The sequence below is a fragment of the Penicillium verrucosum genome, assembly GCF_028828655.1.
Source record: "Penicillium verrucosum strain IBT 35672 chromosome Unknown utg000002l_segment0_segment0, whole genome shotgun sequence".
Taxonomy (NCBI): domain Eukaryota; kingdom Fungi; phylum Ascomycota; class Eurotiomycetes; order Eurotiales; family Aspergillaceae; genus Penicillium; species Penicillium verrucosum.
The window spans coordinates 5666204-5681391 of record NW_026643211.1 but is presented as its reverse complement, the minus strand read 5'-3'; the positions used below and the strand labels follow the sequence as shown (position 1 = coordinate 5681391).

At 48.2% G+C, this 15188-nt stretch overlaps 6 protein-coding genes across 6 annotated transcripts; 3 read left to right on the top strand and 3 right to left on the bottom strand.

The window, feature by feature from the left end:
- Positions 1-631: 631 nt before the first annotated feature.
- On the bottom strand, positions 632-1757 carry N7516_007749 (putative NAD binding Rossmann fold oxidoreductase; the record flags this gene model as incomplete). The annotated part of the gene is made up of 2 exons (XM_057220469.1): positions 632-1372; positions 1431-1757. 2 exons carry the CDS (start codon positions 1755-1757, stop codon positions 632-634), a joined length of 1068 nt encoding a protein of 355 aa, XP_057074560.1.
- Positions 1758-2130: 373 nt separating this feature from the next.
- N7516_007748 (uncharacterized protein) lies at positions 2131-4300 on the top strand (the record flags this gene model as incomplete). The annotated part of the gene is made up of 8 exons (XM_057220468.1): positions 2131-2242; positions 2443-2592; positions 2644-2984; positions 3034-3295; positions 3354-3761; positions 3831-3937; positions 3996-4095; positions 4155-4300. 8 exons carry the CDS (start codon positions 2131-2133, stop codon positions 4298-4300), a joined length of 1626 nt encoding a protein of 541 aa, XP_057074559.1.
- A 580-nt stretch (positions 4301-4880) lies between these two features.
- On the top strand, positions 4881-5183 carry N7516_007747 (uncharacterized protein; the record flags this gene model as incomplete). The annotated part of the gene is made up of 1 exon (XM_057220467.1): positions 4881-5183. One exon carries the CDS (start codon positions 4881-4883, stop codon positions 5181-5183), a length of 303 nt encoding a protein of 100 aa, XP_057074558.1.
- Positions 5184-5358: 175 nt separating this feature from the next.
- Positions 5359-7024, bottom strand: N7516_007746 (AATF family protein; the record flags this gene model as incomplete). Its single annotated transcript, XM_057220466.1, has 3 exons — positions 5359-6736; positions 6789-6891; positions 6955-7024. The coding sequence occupies 3 exons, from the start codon at positions 7022-7024 to the stop codon at positions 5359-5361; spliced, it is 1551 nt and encodes a 516-aa protein (XP_057074557.1).
- Positions 7025-7307: 283 nt separating this feature from the next.
- Positions 7308-8595, top strand: N7516_007745 (uncharacterized protein; the record flags this gene model as incomplete). Its single annotated transcript, XM_057220465.1, has 5 exons — positions 7308-7391; positions 7510-7645; positions 7752-7871; positions 7938-7980; positions 8085-8595. The coding sequence occupies 5 exons, from the start codon at positions 7308-7310 to the stop codon at positions 8593-8595; spliced, it is 894 nt and encodes a 297-aa protein (XP_057074556.1).
- A 384-nt stretch (positions 8596-8979) lies between these two features.
- Positions 8980-13272, bottom strand: N7516_007744 (uncharacterized protein; the record flags this gene model as incomplete). Its single annotated transcript, XM_057220464.1, has 3 exons — positions 8980-11619; positions 11686-11811; positions 12169-13272. The coding sequence occupies 3 exons, from the start codon at positions 13270-13272 to the stop codon at positions 8980-8982; spliced, it is 3870 nt and encodes a 1289-aa protein (XP_057074555.1).
- Positions 13273-15188: the final 1916 nt, after the last annotated feature.

Below are 15188 nucleotides of genomic sequence, written 5' to 3'. Positions count from 1 at the left end.
ACCCATGGAGATCTTTGCCCACGTAATATCATCATCCGCAATGGCGATATTGTTGCAATTGTTGATTGGCAATTCGCTGGATGGTATCCGGAATATTGGGAATATACCAAAGCGCATTTTGGACTTTTCAACATGCCGGACTGGTATGTCGGGTTTCAGAATGCTGTGCCTAGATACGATGATGAATTGGCTGCGGAACGTGCTCTCTGGGAGCAACTTGATCAACCGGGAATGGTGCAATGAGAATTCGAGGTTATTGGAATCAGAGCAAAGGTGTTACAACCTACCCCTGGACTGGCGAGTTACACACTAGGCCAAAAGACCATTATATCTGAGCATTACGCTCAGATATACCAGGTTCCGATATATATAGTGCATGACATGACAAAAGCTAAACAGGCAAAAGTACCTATTACTACGATGATTGTTCTTCGCATCTATAACGCTATTAAATTAATCAAACTAACTAGTCTATCTAGACATATTTCTCTTCTATGTCCTAGCAATATATATTGGTACTGTGGCTGAATGGCGTCAATACTTAAGCCGAGGCTTGGTAGAAGTATAGAAGTATAGAACTATAGAACTATAGAACATCATAAAATTCATCTAATTTCATTTCTATATCTATCTACAACTGGGCCTTTTCAATCCGTCGCCCAATCTCATCGAAATGAATCTGCTTCCCAGACACCAGTGCCTCCTGAAGGTATGAACCAATTTCAACGGCCTTGACAGCATTGCTTAACTTCATAGGAAGTGGGGTGTTGTCCAAGCAGGCCGCGGTGAAGTCATTAGCCTCTTGGACAAAGGCAGGGCTGAACCGACCCATGAAATTGTGAGGAATTTCGCGAGTAATGCCACCGTTGTGGTATAAGTTGACAAAGTTCCGCTGGGGGTTGCCATTCACCGTCAACTTGCCCTCGGTACCAATGATCTCAGTGGTGTCCTCCTGGCCAGCGGCCATCATGCGCGAGCAGTAATAGTAGGCAATCTTGCCATTCCAGAACTCCACAATGCCCACAGCATTATCGTAGTCGTTATATTTCTTCAGCTCTGGTTGAACTGCGGTGATACCGTGGGCAGAGATGCTCTTGGGGAGCACTTCATCCCCAAAGAACCACAGACTGAGATCGATGTCGTGCACAGACATGTCGACAAACACGCCGCCGGACCAGGCTGCATATTCAACGTAGAAGCCCGAGGGATCAAATTTGTCACAAGTCTGGCTGCGGATAATAGCTGGTCGTCCGATGAGGCCCTGCTCCATCTTGGTGTGGGCATCACGGTACGAATCGTCAAAGCGTCTGGAGAAGCCACACATCACCTTCAGATGGGGCTTCTTCTTAGCAGCCTGAACGACTGCTCTGCACTTTAAGAGGAAGATTGATCAGGATTCGTCATAGTTCCAAACGGGGAGAAATTCATACCACTTCAACATCGGTAGACAAGGGCTTCTCGCAGAGAACGTGCAAGTCTTGCTCGATAGCCTTGATTGTCTCCTCCGCGTGCACCGAGGTAGCCGTACCAATAGCAACAGCCTGTAGACCGTTATGCTTAAGCATTTCGTCGTAGTTGGTGTATAGCGTGACACCATGAGGCTCCAGGTTCACTCTTCCCCATGCAATCTCAGCAGGGTCTGGGGTGAATGCGGCAACAAGCTGTGCACGGGGTGTCTTCTGGAGAAAGTTGATAGCATGAAGCTTGCCGACTCGACCAAGACCGGCCATACCAACTTGTAGTTTCTGAACTGCCATGGTTTTGGAGGGGTTGAACAGGAGAGCTGGGAATAATTGATGTCTTTCTGAACCCTTAGTTTCCTGGGTCTTCGAGGGGGTTTAAATAGTTTAGAAAGAAGTTTTCTCATCTGCATCTTGATCGGTATATTGCTTTTGGTCTCAATTCAAAGTAAAAGTCCCCGTTGTAAGGATGTAAGGTGAACGGAAAGAATTGCCAGATGCAATGAAAGGGGAAGGTTTCTCAAGTTTGGGGTTCCCCCGCATTTATTCCTCGGCTACACGATTGATCTCCTTAGGCGATAATTTGGGGTTCAACTGTTTTGCTTGGCTATGTGATGCCAAGATATTTCGATCTCCAGATAATTCCATTTCTATGATATTTGTGTGGGTCATGCAGACTACCCCCGTGAACGGAGGGGGGCCGGAAAGAATTTCCTCCTTACAAAATCTCCGTGGAAAGCGACATGTCTCCAAGAAGAAGTCGCCTAGTGGCTGGCTGGTGGGTTAGCCAGTATTCCACTTGAATATGATGAACATCTCTGCTAATTGACCTGCGCAGCCAACGATGTCGTGGTAAGTCACCGTGGGGTAGGGATCAACGTACAGGGCCAGTTACTGAACCCCAGACAATTACACAGTCCGACACCTAAAATGTAAGAATTGCCGCCTAAAAAAACAATAGGATAGACTGACAAGCGTTTAGGCGATATCAGTGACCTGGGTTGCGAAAACTGTCAACAAGCTGGTGTGGATTGTGACAGGACCAATGTCCGGTTTCGCAATGGTCTCTCATTACCCAAAGACGCTGAGCTTGCCTTTTCGGAGAGCTTCTGGCCCCAGCTGCGTGGCAAAGGTAGTCAAACTGATTATTTTTGACTTAACTAAATTTAACCATGCGTTCTAGTGCGCTTCCACGACGAAACACCCGAGATCGCTAGCCTATACTCGACTATTCAGGATAGCCAGTCGACTTTTACCAATGACTCCAGTTGCAGGTTAGCAGTCGAGCGGAGAGAGGAGCTCGATATCCCCAGTGGTCTACTGGCACAGCAACCATATCCAGGTAATGAAGTCGATGAAGCCAATGCCTTGGCCCAATTCCCAGTTTCTACTACAGAGAGCGTATCATCCTCTTTCTCTTCTCCAAGGTCAATCCAATCAATAAACTCCTCTAAGCCTTTGCAACCACTAAGCGAAAGGGAAGCTATATTATTGAGGAACTTCGTCGAGAATATGGCACTCTGGGTGCGTGATGCTCGACAACATACCCATCTACAGCCACTAATCAGAACAGGCTGATATCACCGACCCCCAACGCCATTTTGAAACAGAGGTTTCAGCTCGGGCATTGAAGGAGCCTGTCTTGCGCTATGCAATTTTTGCATTTTCCTCACGCCATCTTAACCGACAGGACAACAGCGATGTAACAGAGGCACTGCAGTACCATAATCTCTGTTTGCAACTGCTTATTCCAGCGCTCTCTGGGGCTCGTGAGCACATCACCGAGGACATACTAGCTGCAGTCGCTATACTTCGGCAACATGAGGAAATGGATGGTCAGTCATCGATGCGGACAAGTAGCATGCGTCAAATACAAATGCTCACACATTCCAGGAGAGGACAATCAATTCCATCTCACCGGCACAACTCATATTCTAAATACAGTGTCAACCTTTGGTTCTTCGGGTGGCCTGGGCGAAGCTGCTGCTTGGCTGTGTTTGCGGCAGGATATCTATATCTCGCTAACCAGCCAACGGCCTCTGCGGACTAACCTACAAAGCTTCTACCAGTCAGATGTGTTTCAAAGAAATGATGACTTTGCATGGTCAAGCAGAATGGTCTTCCTCCTTGCTAATATTCTTCAGGGTGCTTTCACGGACTCCATTATAACCCATGGGACAGACCAGATCGAAGAGTGGTATTCCACTAAACCGCACACATTCGACCCAGTTCGATCAATCTCACAAGGCCCCGGGCCCGATCAACGACTCCCTACCATATGGATGCTGCTACCCGTGCATGGTGACTGGTCCCCATAACAATGTTGCCTAACAGACTCGAGGCTGACATTGGCTCTCAAATGCTTGGCAGTTATTGGAATTCAATATTACCATATTGCCAAGATTGTTTTGGCGCTTTCCGAGTCTTCACGGGCATCTTCCACCTATGAGAGTTTGCGGCATTCTCGAACAGTGGAGGTTTGTTTGAACACCAACATCAATCATCCTTTTTGGTCGGTGCTCACAATGGATTTAGAAAAATGTACGGCATCATCTACTCACGGTCCTCGGGTTGGCACATTCCAACTCGAAGGCCGAGAACACACTATTTACTGCACGTCACAGTCTAGTCGTTTGTGAGTTACCAGTGCAGTGTCGGGATTTTTTTTTCTTGGTATTGAAACTGACTTGGCAGGGGGATGGGTCCTTCGGAATCCCCTCGATCAAAGGGCTGCGGAATCAGTATTACAATCCATGCATGCAAGGACTGGTTGGAATATGAACTCGCTCATTCAGACATTGCGTGCACAGTGGCAAGACGTGGACGAGAATATGAATTAATCAAGGTAAAAGAGAAAGAATAAAAGGATAATTGATCCGATGAAGACAGAGGATTTATGGATTTATTCAGGCAAAAAAAAAAAAATTTAACTGCCCAGGTGATTTTCATGAACTCCAAGACTGCCCAGCCCAGGTGGATATACCAAAAGGGGGCGATGTCAAGGGGAAGATCTCAATCTCAGGGACTCTCTCGTACGTCGTCACTTCCCCCCTTCCTCCACTGAAGAAGTCATTTAAGTAACCATGACACACCTCGTTTTTGGTTATAGAAACTTATATTTCATTTTCTGATCTTCTTCTTTATTCTTCACTTCAAAAAAAAAGTACCACTTTCAATATCCGAATTACCCCAATTTCACTATCTCATCCCCCGCAAATTCAAGACGCTAGTGAAAGTGGATGCATTGACCTCGGACATTTACAGTCGACGCGCGTGACATCTTCTTTTGCCTCTCTTCTTCTTCTCCTCAAAAACATGAACACAGTTCTCGGGCTATTCCTCGGGCTGGTCCCAGGAAGTCTGAAATCCAATTTCAATTCCTCAAATCCCGACGAATCCACATACTACTATATACCCATCATGCAAAACTCATTTTCCCCCAGCGCAACCAAAGAGCACAAAAACACATCAATTCCACCTTCAAGCGCACCCCCGCCTTCTTACAATGATGTTTGTGGCAGCGCCGTTATCATAAACCAAGATGGAGAACCTCAAGTCCTATCACCAGAGGAAGAGGTAGAGCGACAACATCGACTGCAACAAGCCGTGCGCGAGAAGATGTTAGGGTTACCGCGAACGACAAAGTTTGAATGGTGCCAGCGAAAATCAGGGATGTCAGGAACCGAGAGCGAGGAACTACCACTGCCGCTATATACACTCTAAGATGAGAAGAAAGGATGTCAAGTGGATTGACGGAGCAAGGTCCAAATCGCAGTACACTCTATAACTAAAGTCTGCAGGGAGTTTTGGAGTTTTGTATGATAATGCACCGTTCGCCTTTTTGATTTTAATGGCCGTATCCACTATTTGTACAATGCGTGTGTAGATGTATGCAAGTCTAGTTCCGGAACAGTCTCAAGCCACCTTCCTCCCGATCAACATCCTCCTCTTCATCACTAGCACCCTCATCACCTTCACCGAGTAAACCACTGGCCGTTTTGCCGAGCAGCGAAGCGAAGAACTCATCTCGTGCGCGCGTAGACCAGGAACCACGGTCATCAGGGGCCATGAAGTTCTGAAGCTTTTCATGCACATTGTACTTCATTTTGCGGCCCTTGGAAGCACGGGTATCAATGTCTCGCTTGACCTTATCGTTGCGCATACCAGTGATCGGGTGAATGGGCAGACGTGAGGGAAGCTGGTGTAGGTTGTCAAAGCCATTGGTCATGGAATCGGCCGAGGACATGCGCTGCTCAACGAGATCGCGCAAAAGGGATTGGTAGAAAGCCCCGTCATCGTAGAGGGGTTCTTGTTGATCAGTGCGCGAACGCTTGTTGGATCGTTCTCCGATCTCTGTGGCGACTTGAGCATCGAGAACGGCGGTGATGGTCTGTTGGCGACCGGAGGTAGAACCGAGCAGTTTGCCCCTGGCATTGGGGAGAGATGCAGAAGTGCCACGAACTTTCGAGGACCACTTGTCGAGGATGGAACGACGGTGGGAAATGGACTCAGACTCCAATTCAGACATGCGTTCCCATAGCGAGGCGGAGCTGGTGGTAGGCGAAGCGGGGGAGGGTCTCTTGCGCTTTTTGCTGCCTTCTTTGGCGGTAGCATCGGCCAGGGCAGTCCGTAAACCTTCGAGAGTCGACCATAATGCCAGCGCAGCTGACTCCGCCGATTTAATCGCTTCCTCATCAACAGCTTCCTCTTCGTCGTTCATCGCGTCCTCTGCATCTACTTCGTTCTTCGAATCCAAGACAGCAGCAATGCCGTTGATAGACGTCAATCCACTCTGAAGCTTCATCCGCGCGTTAAGGAGCGCATCAAAAGTGGTACGTTGTTGCTTAACAGCCTTTCCCTTTGTAGCATCGGCCTTGGTTGCCGAGGAGAGTGTCGCAGCGATAGTTTTCTGATCCGTCGCCATTAATTTCCGGATCTCGTCGCGGTCACCGGAGGGTGCGCTTATGTCGCCAGGTCGGACATCTTGGCGAGTCTTCTTGGAGTGCTTGTGCACCACCTCGTCGGCATCTTCACTCTCATCCTCATCATCCTCTTCGCTCTCTTCATCTTCATCATCCTCGCTTCCCTCTGTGTCCTCGTCGGAACTCTCCTGGGCCAGGGCATCCTCGTCGCTGGCAAATTCTTCAGAGCCGGACGAGAGATCTGAGTCCTCGTCATCTTCATCGCTTTCAGCGCCTAGTGCTGCCCGGCTGACCCGGGAACCATCATATTGTTTCCCCAGAGGGAGGGGGTCATCTTTGCGGAGCTTTGCTTTCCTGTTTGATTATTAGCGATTTGTTGATACCAAATATACCTATTTTGACACACCCAACAGCTTGATAATGCTCTCTGCCTGTAGTCACTTCTTCATTATCTTCACCTTCATCATCGCTTGATTGTTGGCCATTATCGATATCCTCGGGATCGAAATCTAAGCGCGAAGTAAGCATTGAATGTCCAGTAGACAGTCTGTAGATGAATCATTCAGACATACCTTTAGGAGTTGGGTCTTCAAAATCAGCAAGCTGATCAGCTAGGGAACGAGCCGCGCGTGGTTTGCCCATGATGTTTGGTATGGAGAGAGAAGAGGCTGACGAGCAACTTTTTTTTTGTGGTTTTTCCGGATAACGGATTATTACTCCTATCTAGGTTTAGCGTCCATGGGCGGGATAAGTTCACGTGGGCGGTGTACGGCGTGGGAGCTTCAACCACAAAAGGCGGTCGACTCTTTTATTGGCAGTATCGCGGTGGATATCTTGCACTGCATCCTCTGGAACTACTTCTGTTGCTCACAGATTATTTGGTCTTACATTTTTCCTTCTGATCAGCTTTTTTTGGCCTATAAAGATGCTGGGTTCTCCATCTGGTGCCATTGCCAGGGGCACAAGACTTTTTTCCACCTGTCGAGCTCTTCAGCATGACAATCCTTTGGTTAGTGATTGATCTACATTTTGGAGCTCCGGTGATTGTATCTCTCACTGATTGATTCCAAGAACCATCTTCATTGCTAAAGTGGCTATTTTTACTTGCATTGACTAACTATGAATAGGGACTTCCACGCTCTGGTACCCCGCCAACTTTCCGTTCGCGCCGAGGGCTGCCCGAAAAGCGCAAGATTCGAGATGTGAAGAAGGTTGTTGCGGTCTCCTCAGCAAAGGGAGGAGTTGGAAAGTCTACAATAGCAGGTATGTTAGTATCCTTCGTTCCTATATATATCTCTCAAACCGTTAGCGACAGCGCAAGACCTATGAACTCAAGTGGAACGAACAATCACTAATGAGGTCTTACCAGTCAACCTCGCGCTATCATTTGCACGCCGCGGTATCAAGACTGGAATTCTTGACACTGATATCTTCGGTCCTTCCATCCCTACCCTTCTAAATCTCTCCGGCGAACCTCGCCTCGACGAAAGTGGGTCTCCTTTTTTAGGCTCATCGCCATCACAGCCATAACCAATATGCTTATGAACATATCCAGACAACTGCCTCGTCCCTCTAACAAACTATGGCCTCAAATCGATGTCAATGGGCTACCTCCTCCCTCAAACACAAGCCGATAGCACAACAGGCGAACTACCTATGGACACAACACCAATCTCATGGCGCGGACTAATGGTAACAAAAGCCATGCACCAACTCCTCCACTCAGTATCATGGGGTCCACTGGACGTCCTAATCCTCGACCTACCCCCGGAACCGGCGACGTGCAACTTACAATCAACCAAGAAGTCATCATTGACGGGGCAGTGATCGTCTCGACGCCGCAAGACATTGCTCTCCGCGACGCCGTGCGCGGCATCGGGATGTTCCAACGAATGGACGTACCCGTGCTCGGAATGGTGCGCAACATGGCATATTTCGCATGTCCACAGTGCGGGACTCAGACTCGCATATTCTCGCGTGGCGATAGTCACCACCACGCGCACGGTGAGAACCACGGTGTCGTGGCTGAGTGCAAGCGGCTCGGAGTGGATTTCCTTGGTGACATCCCTCTTGATGCTCGAGTGTGCGAGGATGCTGATCGTGGGATGCCGACTGTTGTTGCGGAGGAGAGTGTTGAGCGCAGCGCGAGGCGGGATGCTTTCCTTGGTGTTGCTGAGCAGGTGGCTCGGAAGATTGGTCTTGATTGGCACTGAAGGGTCAATTCTTCTTACCTAGACGTAGTGTTATAAACATTATTTTGTATTATTATATTAGACCTGCCTCATCCAGTGGCTGGCTACTGGTTGTTTATGTTCTTTGGCATTCGGGGGGTTTTTCTCATTTGAAGTATAGTCTGTATTCATTCTCAAGAACTACTTCCATCTATATGATGGATGGTAGACTACCAGATCTGCCAAAATGGGGTATATCCAACGCAACAAAAAAAGATAACAAAAGGAAATGGGAAGTCACAGAAAGCATTGGGCTTCAACAAAAGAACCAAAAAAATCGAAGAAAACATTTAGAAAGATTTGAAAGGATGGTTCAAAATGACAACAGGTGGTGGGATATGCTCATAAATGGCAATTATACAAGCCTTAATCGGCGCTTTTGAACCCTTCTCTGTCCAGAACTTCAGGACGGTGCGACATGGAGTCCCGACCAGCCGTAGAGAACACAGATAGAGTATCTGTAGAACGACGGCCATTCTCGCCAACCATAATTGGGGCAATAACACCCCGCGCGCTCACCACAGCTCGAGTGCTAGCGGCATCGGGTGCCATGTTTGTGTATACAACGGAGTCCTTGTCGCCGCCAACGGTACTGGCAGTGTCCGACAGCATCTCGCTTCGGCCAGCGGTTGATCCTGCAGCGGATGATGCCCGGTACCGGCTGTGAGCTAAGGAAAGATCAGATTTCATCGGGAGAGAGCCTGCTGCATGAAAAAGAGCCCTTGTGCTGGCGTTCTCATCGGTGAATTTGTTGTTGTTCACCTCGGGCAATATAAGGATTGGGCCAGCGCTTTTCTGCGAGAGATCTCGGGAGATGGTCTCGGGATCTGTAGACGTACGTCCAGTAGAAGAGCCACCGTTTCTGGGCTGTTCCCTTTTGTCTAGGCTGGCTGCCGTGTGCCCATTAGACTGCGACTTCGTGTCGGTAAGGTCTTTGTCTGAGGCTTTTGGGGCTTGGGGGTGTGTCGCCGGAGTGCTAGACCATGCTCCAGCCTGCCCAGCATCAGTGCTGACACGGGTGGAACGTCTGCCCGATTCCTCGGCCCGCTCCTCCATTTCCATTCTGCGTTCGTCATGCTTGCTTCCCCAGCCGCTCCACATCATCATGCCGTAGTTCTTCTTGGCATGTCGTTTTGGTAGTACGCCAGGAGCAGCTCGCCGGGCGGCCAAAGAACTCGGGGGAGGACATTCGCCATCAAAGTCTTGGAAGCCATGCGCCAGCTCTTTCAGGCGTCGGCTCTGAATCCGAAGTTTCTCCTTCGCAAATCTGATGTCCCATTCCTTTTTTGCGTCCAACCACATTCGGATGAGCGAGGGGTTGATTGCCCCGACTTCGGCAGGGGGTATCTGTAGCACTGGGTATGAAGAGGGAGGATCTAGCGGGAAGATATGTCCTCGTTTATCGATTCGTTGGCGTATCATGTATTGATGGAACGCTGGAAGAGGATCCCCGGCCTTTCCGACAGAGGAGGGCTCAGGTGCATCAGGTGGACTGTTCAATGCGGTTTGAGGCTCCGGGACGTCTTCATCATCTGAGCTATTTGAAGAAACGGCCGAAAGAGCACTGTCATCCGCGATTTCGACCTCGCCATTCTGTGCTCGCGCCAACGCCCAAGAGCCAAACTGGGAAATGGAACGGAACATGTACTTGGCTGGTCGTGTAAAGCTCAGAGTGGGAGCGACATGGCATAGGTTGTCCCAGACCTGAAGTTGTACATATGTTGGTTCATATTTGTTCAAAGTCTCCCGGATGGGATCATTCTCGTCGAGATATGCATCACTGGGTGGATATGCCGTTGGGTTGGCGGCTTTGTGGGCGATGTAAAATTGCTCGTCACGAAGAGTCTCACCGCCGCCGCTCAATATTTGTAGAGGAGGCAAGCCACCCAGAGAGGGTTGGAGGACTGGTGAAACAAGAGGGTGGGACATGAGTTGGTTTGTCGTGTACAATTGAATTTGGTCCTTGAGTTCGACTGTCTTCCCATCCAGAACAACATAAATGTTATCGGGTTCGTCATGCAAACTAGCAGGGTCCGGGGCTTGCTGCAGGCCAGGGTAAGCGTGTTCGGCTAGGGGTGAGCCGTTCTCATGGACAGTATAACCACGGATGGCGGTCTCTTCAGCAGTGCTGTTTGGTTGGGGAATAGCTTTTTTGACATCCTCGGCAGTCACTATTGGCTGGCGCGACATTTTTTTCATTTCCAGGATATCATCAGCATTGGGAGGGGGCCAAGCGGCCGAGGGTTTATGACGGAAGCCATAGGCAGGGATATAATCGCCCGGGTTGTCCTCAACAATACTCGGGAACGAGTGTGTTAAATCAACCCAGGGAGAGATCAAGATGGCGCCCGCTGGTAAGGGAATACCCTGGTCTCTCATGATGACCAGCATCGATAAAGCCAGGCCTCCACCCGCAGAGTCACCAGCAAGAATGATTTCTTTGGGTTCATGGGACTTAAGCAGCCAGAGGTAAGCCGCCATGCAGTCATGCAGGCCACATGGGAAAGGGAACTGCGGTGATAGTCGATACTCCGGCGCAAATACACGTCCCTTCAGTTTGCGCGCATGACGCTGCAGCATGTACCGATGGGTGTCGACACTTCCAAAGAAATAGGCCCCACCATGAACATATAGCATTACACGGTTGCAATGCCCACCGGCCCCCTCCGTTTGATTATAGTGGTTTCGCATCTCAATCCACTCCCCCTTCAGCTCTTCGGACGGCCCCCGCCACTGCCACCATTTCTCTCCTCCCACTCGTATGACGCCCCTAGGGCCCAGCTGCTTTGTGACAGTATCTGCAGCAGAGGACAGAAACTTGTCGGGGATTGTGATGGTTTCGGTTCTCACCCAATGTGGGCTTGGGGCCCATTGGCGGGTGAATGCCTGTAGGTCTTCGACGGGGTGCTTAGATGCATAGAATAGAAATTGACGAACGATCTGAATACCCTCATCATAGGTAACATGGACGGTGGGTTTGTTATGTAGAGATTTGCGATGCAGGTACTATATAGATCATGAGTTATCAGCCAGACAATCCTAACCCTGTCAGGGTATTCCACAAGGACATACGTGACTGATGAGAGTGTGAAGGACAGTGGGAGTCAATGCCACACCTAGTGCGACTGTATGTAATGGCATAATAGTTCTATTCAGTGGTTTGGGAGGGGGGAGGGGGATATGGTAGTAGTATGCCAGCTGTCGCAAAATCCAAGAGAACCAAAAGAACCAAAAACCAATGTGAATTTAAATGAAAGACAAAAGTGAGGGTCTGATGGCAAGATGGGCCTTTATTTAAGGAATGGAAAGGGATTGGAAGAAGAAGAATATCCAAATAATTCGACAAGTTGACTTCAAAACAAAAAAAAGAGAACAAAACGAAGAACGAAGATACAGGGGGGAAAGGGAAGATGATGTCATCTGATCTCTTACCCCATACTCGGCTATTATCCTCTTCCTCTTCTTCCTCTCCCCACCCCATCTCCCCCAACCCTTTACTACTTCATCTCCATCCCTTTACAAATTGTGTCTCCTTGGTCTTCCAATCCAACTAACAATCACAATATAAACCATTGCAACAATACCAGCAACAACACTAGTTGCTATGATCGCCCCACGTGGTGCTTTCGCAAGCTTGAACCCAAGCCCAGCATTGATGATACCCAATATTATCATCAACCGTCCAAACCAGCGATGCATATAAGCAAACGGCCCTTTCCCACCTGTCTTCCGGAAGAATCGGTGCTGCAACACCCCCATAGCAGGTTGGAAAAGAACAAGGCAGGGTACAACAATCATCCCCAGGATGGTATGGTAAGAATCGATCAATTCAAGCTGCCGTGCCATAGAAATACCAACTCCAAACCCTGCAATTACCATGGTCAAAGTGAGGAGTTGAAACGTTCCGTGAATGTTCACCGTCCATTTCGATGGGAAAATATGAAGTCCAAGTGCGAAGAAAGGGAACATGATCACAAAAGCCAAAATCATGAGCACAGCATGAGCCGTCTTTTTCCTCTTGACTGTTCTTCGGAAGGCCACAAGGCCTGGATCTTCTTCACTAGAGGAGATGGGCGCTCGGGCCAATTGGGCGAAGGGATTCACTGAGTTGCCACCCGTCGCTTTTTTCAGGTCGATAGTCATGGCACCGTGATCATCATGTTGGCTAAGACCTTCAGACAAACTGACCGAATTCAGTGACTCTCCATATTTGATGGACCAAATCCATGAACTTGAAGAGCTGTTCACGTTTGCTGTTCCTCCATTCCATTTTAGACAGGTATCGCATCGGATATTGGCAGTGATGACCTTGTCGTGCACACCACTGCCGTTCAGAATTGTGATTTGGGCGTCCCTGTTATACAACGGTTCAATTTCCCCGACACCCGACCGCGGAGAAACGGTGACATTGTTGCCAGACGTGTACACGATAAACATATTAGCACCTGCCATTCGCCTTCCTTGGCCCAAGGCAAACCACTGCACTTGACGGGTAGAATTCATCTGGAAGTATATGGGGCCCGAGCCCGACTTCGCAGTATCATCGGGGACATTGAAGCTATAGGTGATCTCATCGTGGCCTTGAGGGTGAATGCTCTGAATTTGAGCTTGGGCCAGGGCAGGAATAGCCCAGAGCGAAGAGAAAATATGTCGAACCATCGAAAAAGAAAAATTGAGAGTGGTTACTCCGATTTAACAAGGGAATCATCCCAATAAATACCTGCCAGCTCTTTGTTGCACGGTTGACATACCAATTGGCTACGTCAGGCCAAGTCTTTGTGGGTGTTGATTTTTGAATTTGTCACAGATATTTGGAATATCTGTCAAAGAGTTGAGAGGTTATATTACAAGATGCCTATTGGAGTAGCCTAACCCGACTAGCTTGTTTCGTGCTTTTGTTCTCTTTTGTCGAGCTACCTCAAGTCAAAGGTAATACAACTTTGCTGCGCCTGTCAGACCCTGATCAGCGTCGGTTTAGCCGCATCAAATACCAAGGCTACTTCAACCTTCCTTGTGTTGTTAATGACGGGGAGGAAATATGAGTGGTCAATTCACAGTCAGAACTGGAAGATATCCCGAGGTCAAGATCTATACAATTCCGAAGCTTTTGGCATATTAAACCGATGCAGATTATGGGGAATTAGGGTTATGCATAGTTACAAGGTTACTGATGTGTTTATATGAGGTCAAGGATATTCGGGAAGGGAAAAGAAGACAGTTTTATAGGAATTTCTTCGACTCTCAATCGCATGGAATTCCTCTGTACTAACGCCTAGGGTGGAAACAGTATGACAACTCAAACTACCGGTGAAGACAAAGCTTCGCCGTTGTGTCAAGTTCAATTCGACCCCAAGTGATTCAGCAGGTCTTTATAAACCCGGTGATCCTTGTGGCTTTGTCTCAACTACAGAGGAATCAGTAATCATTACAACAAATCCTATTACAACAAATCCTATCAATATCCCGACAACTGTGGTTACTCTCAATAACACAAACCCAATTTGGTACTACTATAGTCAGATTGGTCATTGCCAGGCCGGCATGGTTGGTATTATCAATTCGCCGTAAGCAGAACAGGCTTGGCTTATTCATTTTTTGTCAGCTGTAGTGACTGGGAACCCCTACTCTTTCTAACAAACTGCAGAAAACGCAAAAGGCAGCACCATACCTGCAATTGTTCAGGGTTGCCCCCGAGAGCCCAGCAACTCGGCTAATAAGATTGTCATGGCTATGTGTATGGATGTAGGTATTGTACTTATATTAGGCTTATCTTGCATTGTCTCTCCCTGTCTTTGATGTATTGATGCAACTGACAGTCCAGGTCACAACACTCCACGTGTCTATTTATGATGGCTTACGCCAATTGGTTGTAAATAAGAGATATACTAATTTACTCAGACAACTATGCAATATGCCTTCTTCTGAACCGGTGATCGTGGCCATGATGCAAAGTTCTTACCGGTTCTAGCAAAGGTAGGAAACCACTCACATCGTATAGCTGGTTATACATTCAAGGCATGGCTTAGCTTCTCCGAAGAATGACCCGACTCTTACCACACTGCTATCTTTATAACAAGCTTACTATGTATTTATCTAGTTAATGCGATTATGGCCTTTTTGGGTTCTGATTCCATACTCTGGGCTTGACATGTCTGTCTTACAAAATCGGTTTGATTTGGCCCGATCTATCATGTCACGCACTATATATATACCGGAGCCTGGTCTATCTGAGCATAACGCTCAGATATAGTGGTATTTTTGGCCTAGTTTGGAACTCGCCAGTCCAGGGGCAGGTTATAACACGATCTCTGCAACAGTCAAGGTCAAGATCTGTGAAATTGCCGATCAACCACAAGGTCCCCTTCCACGCGGTACTCTTCAGAAGTGAGATTTCGGGAATATTCCCACCTTTTCTGGGAAATAAACAGAATGGGCTCGAATGATTCCAGTGGATATGGTCGATCGCATTCTCGTGCCTTTCTTGGCACCGCGGAAGGTCCCCAGGATCAACGAAGTGTGGGATGCGCTAACGAGTATTTGTGAAGATAAAAGCTAGAAGCCAAGCCAGATACTGA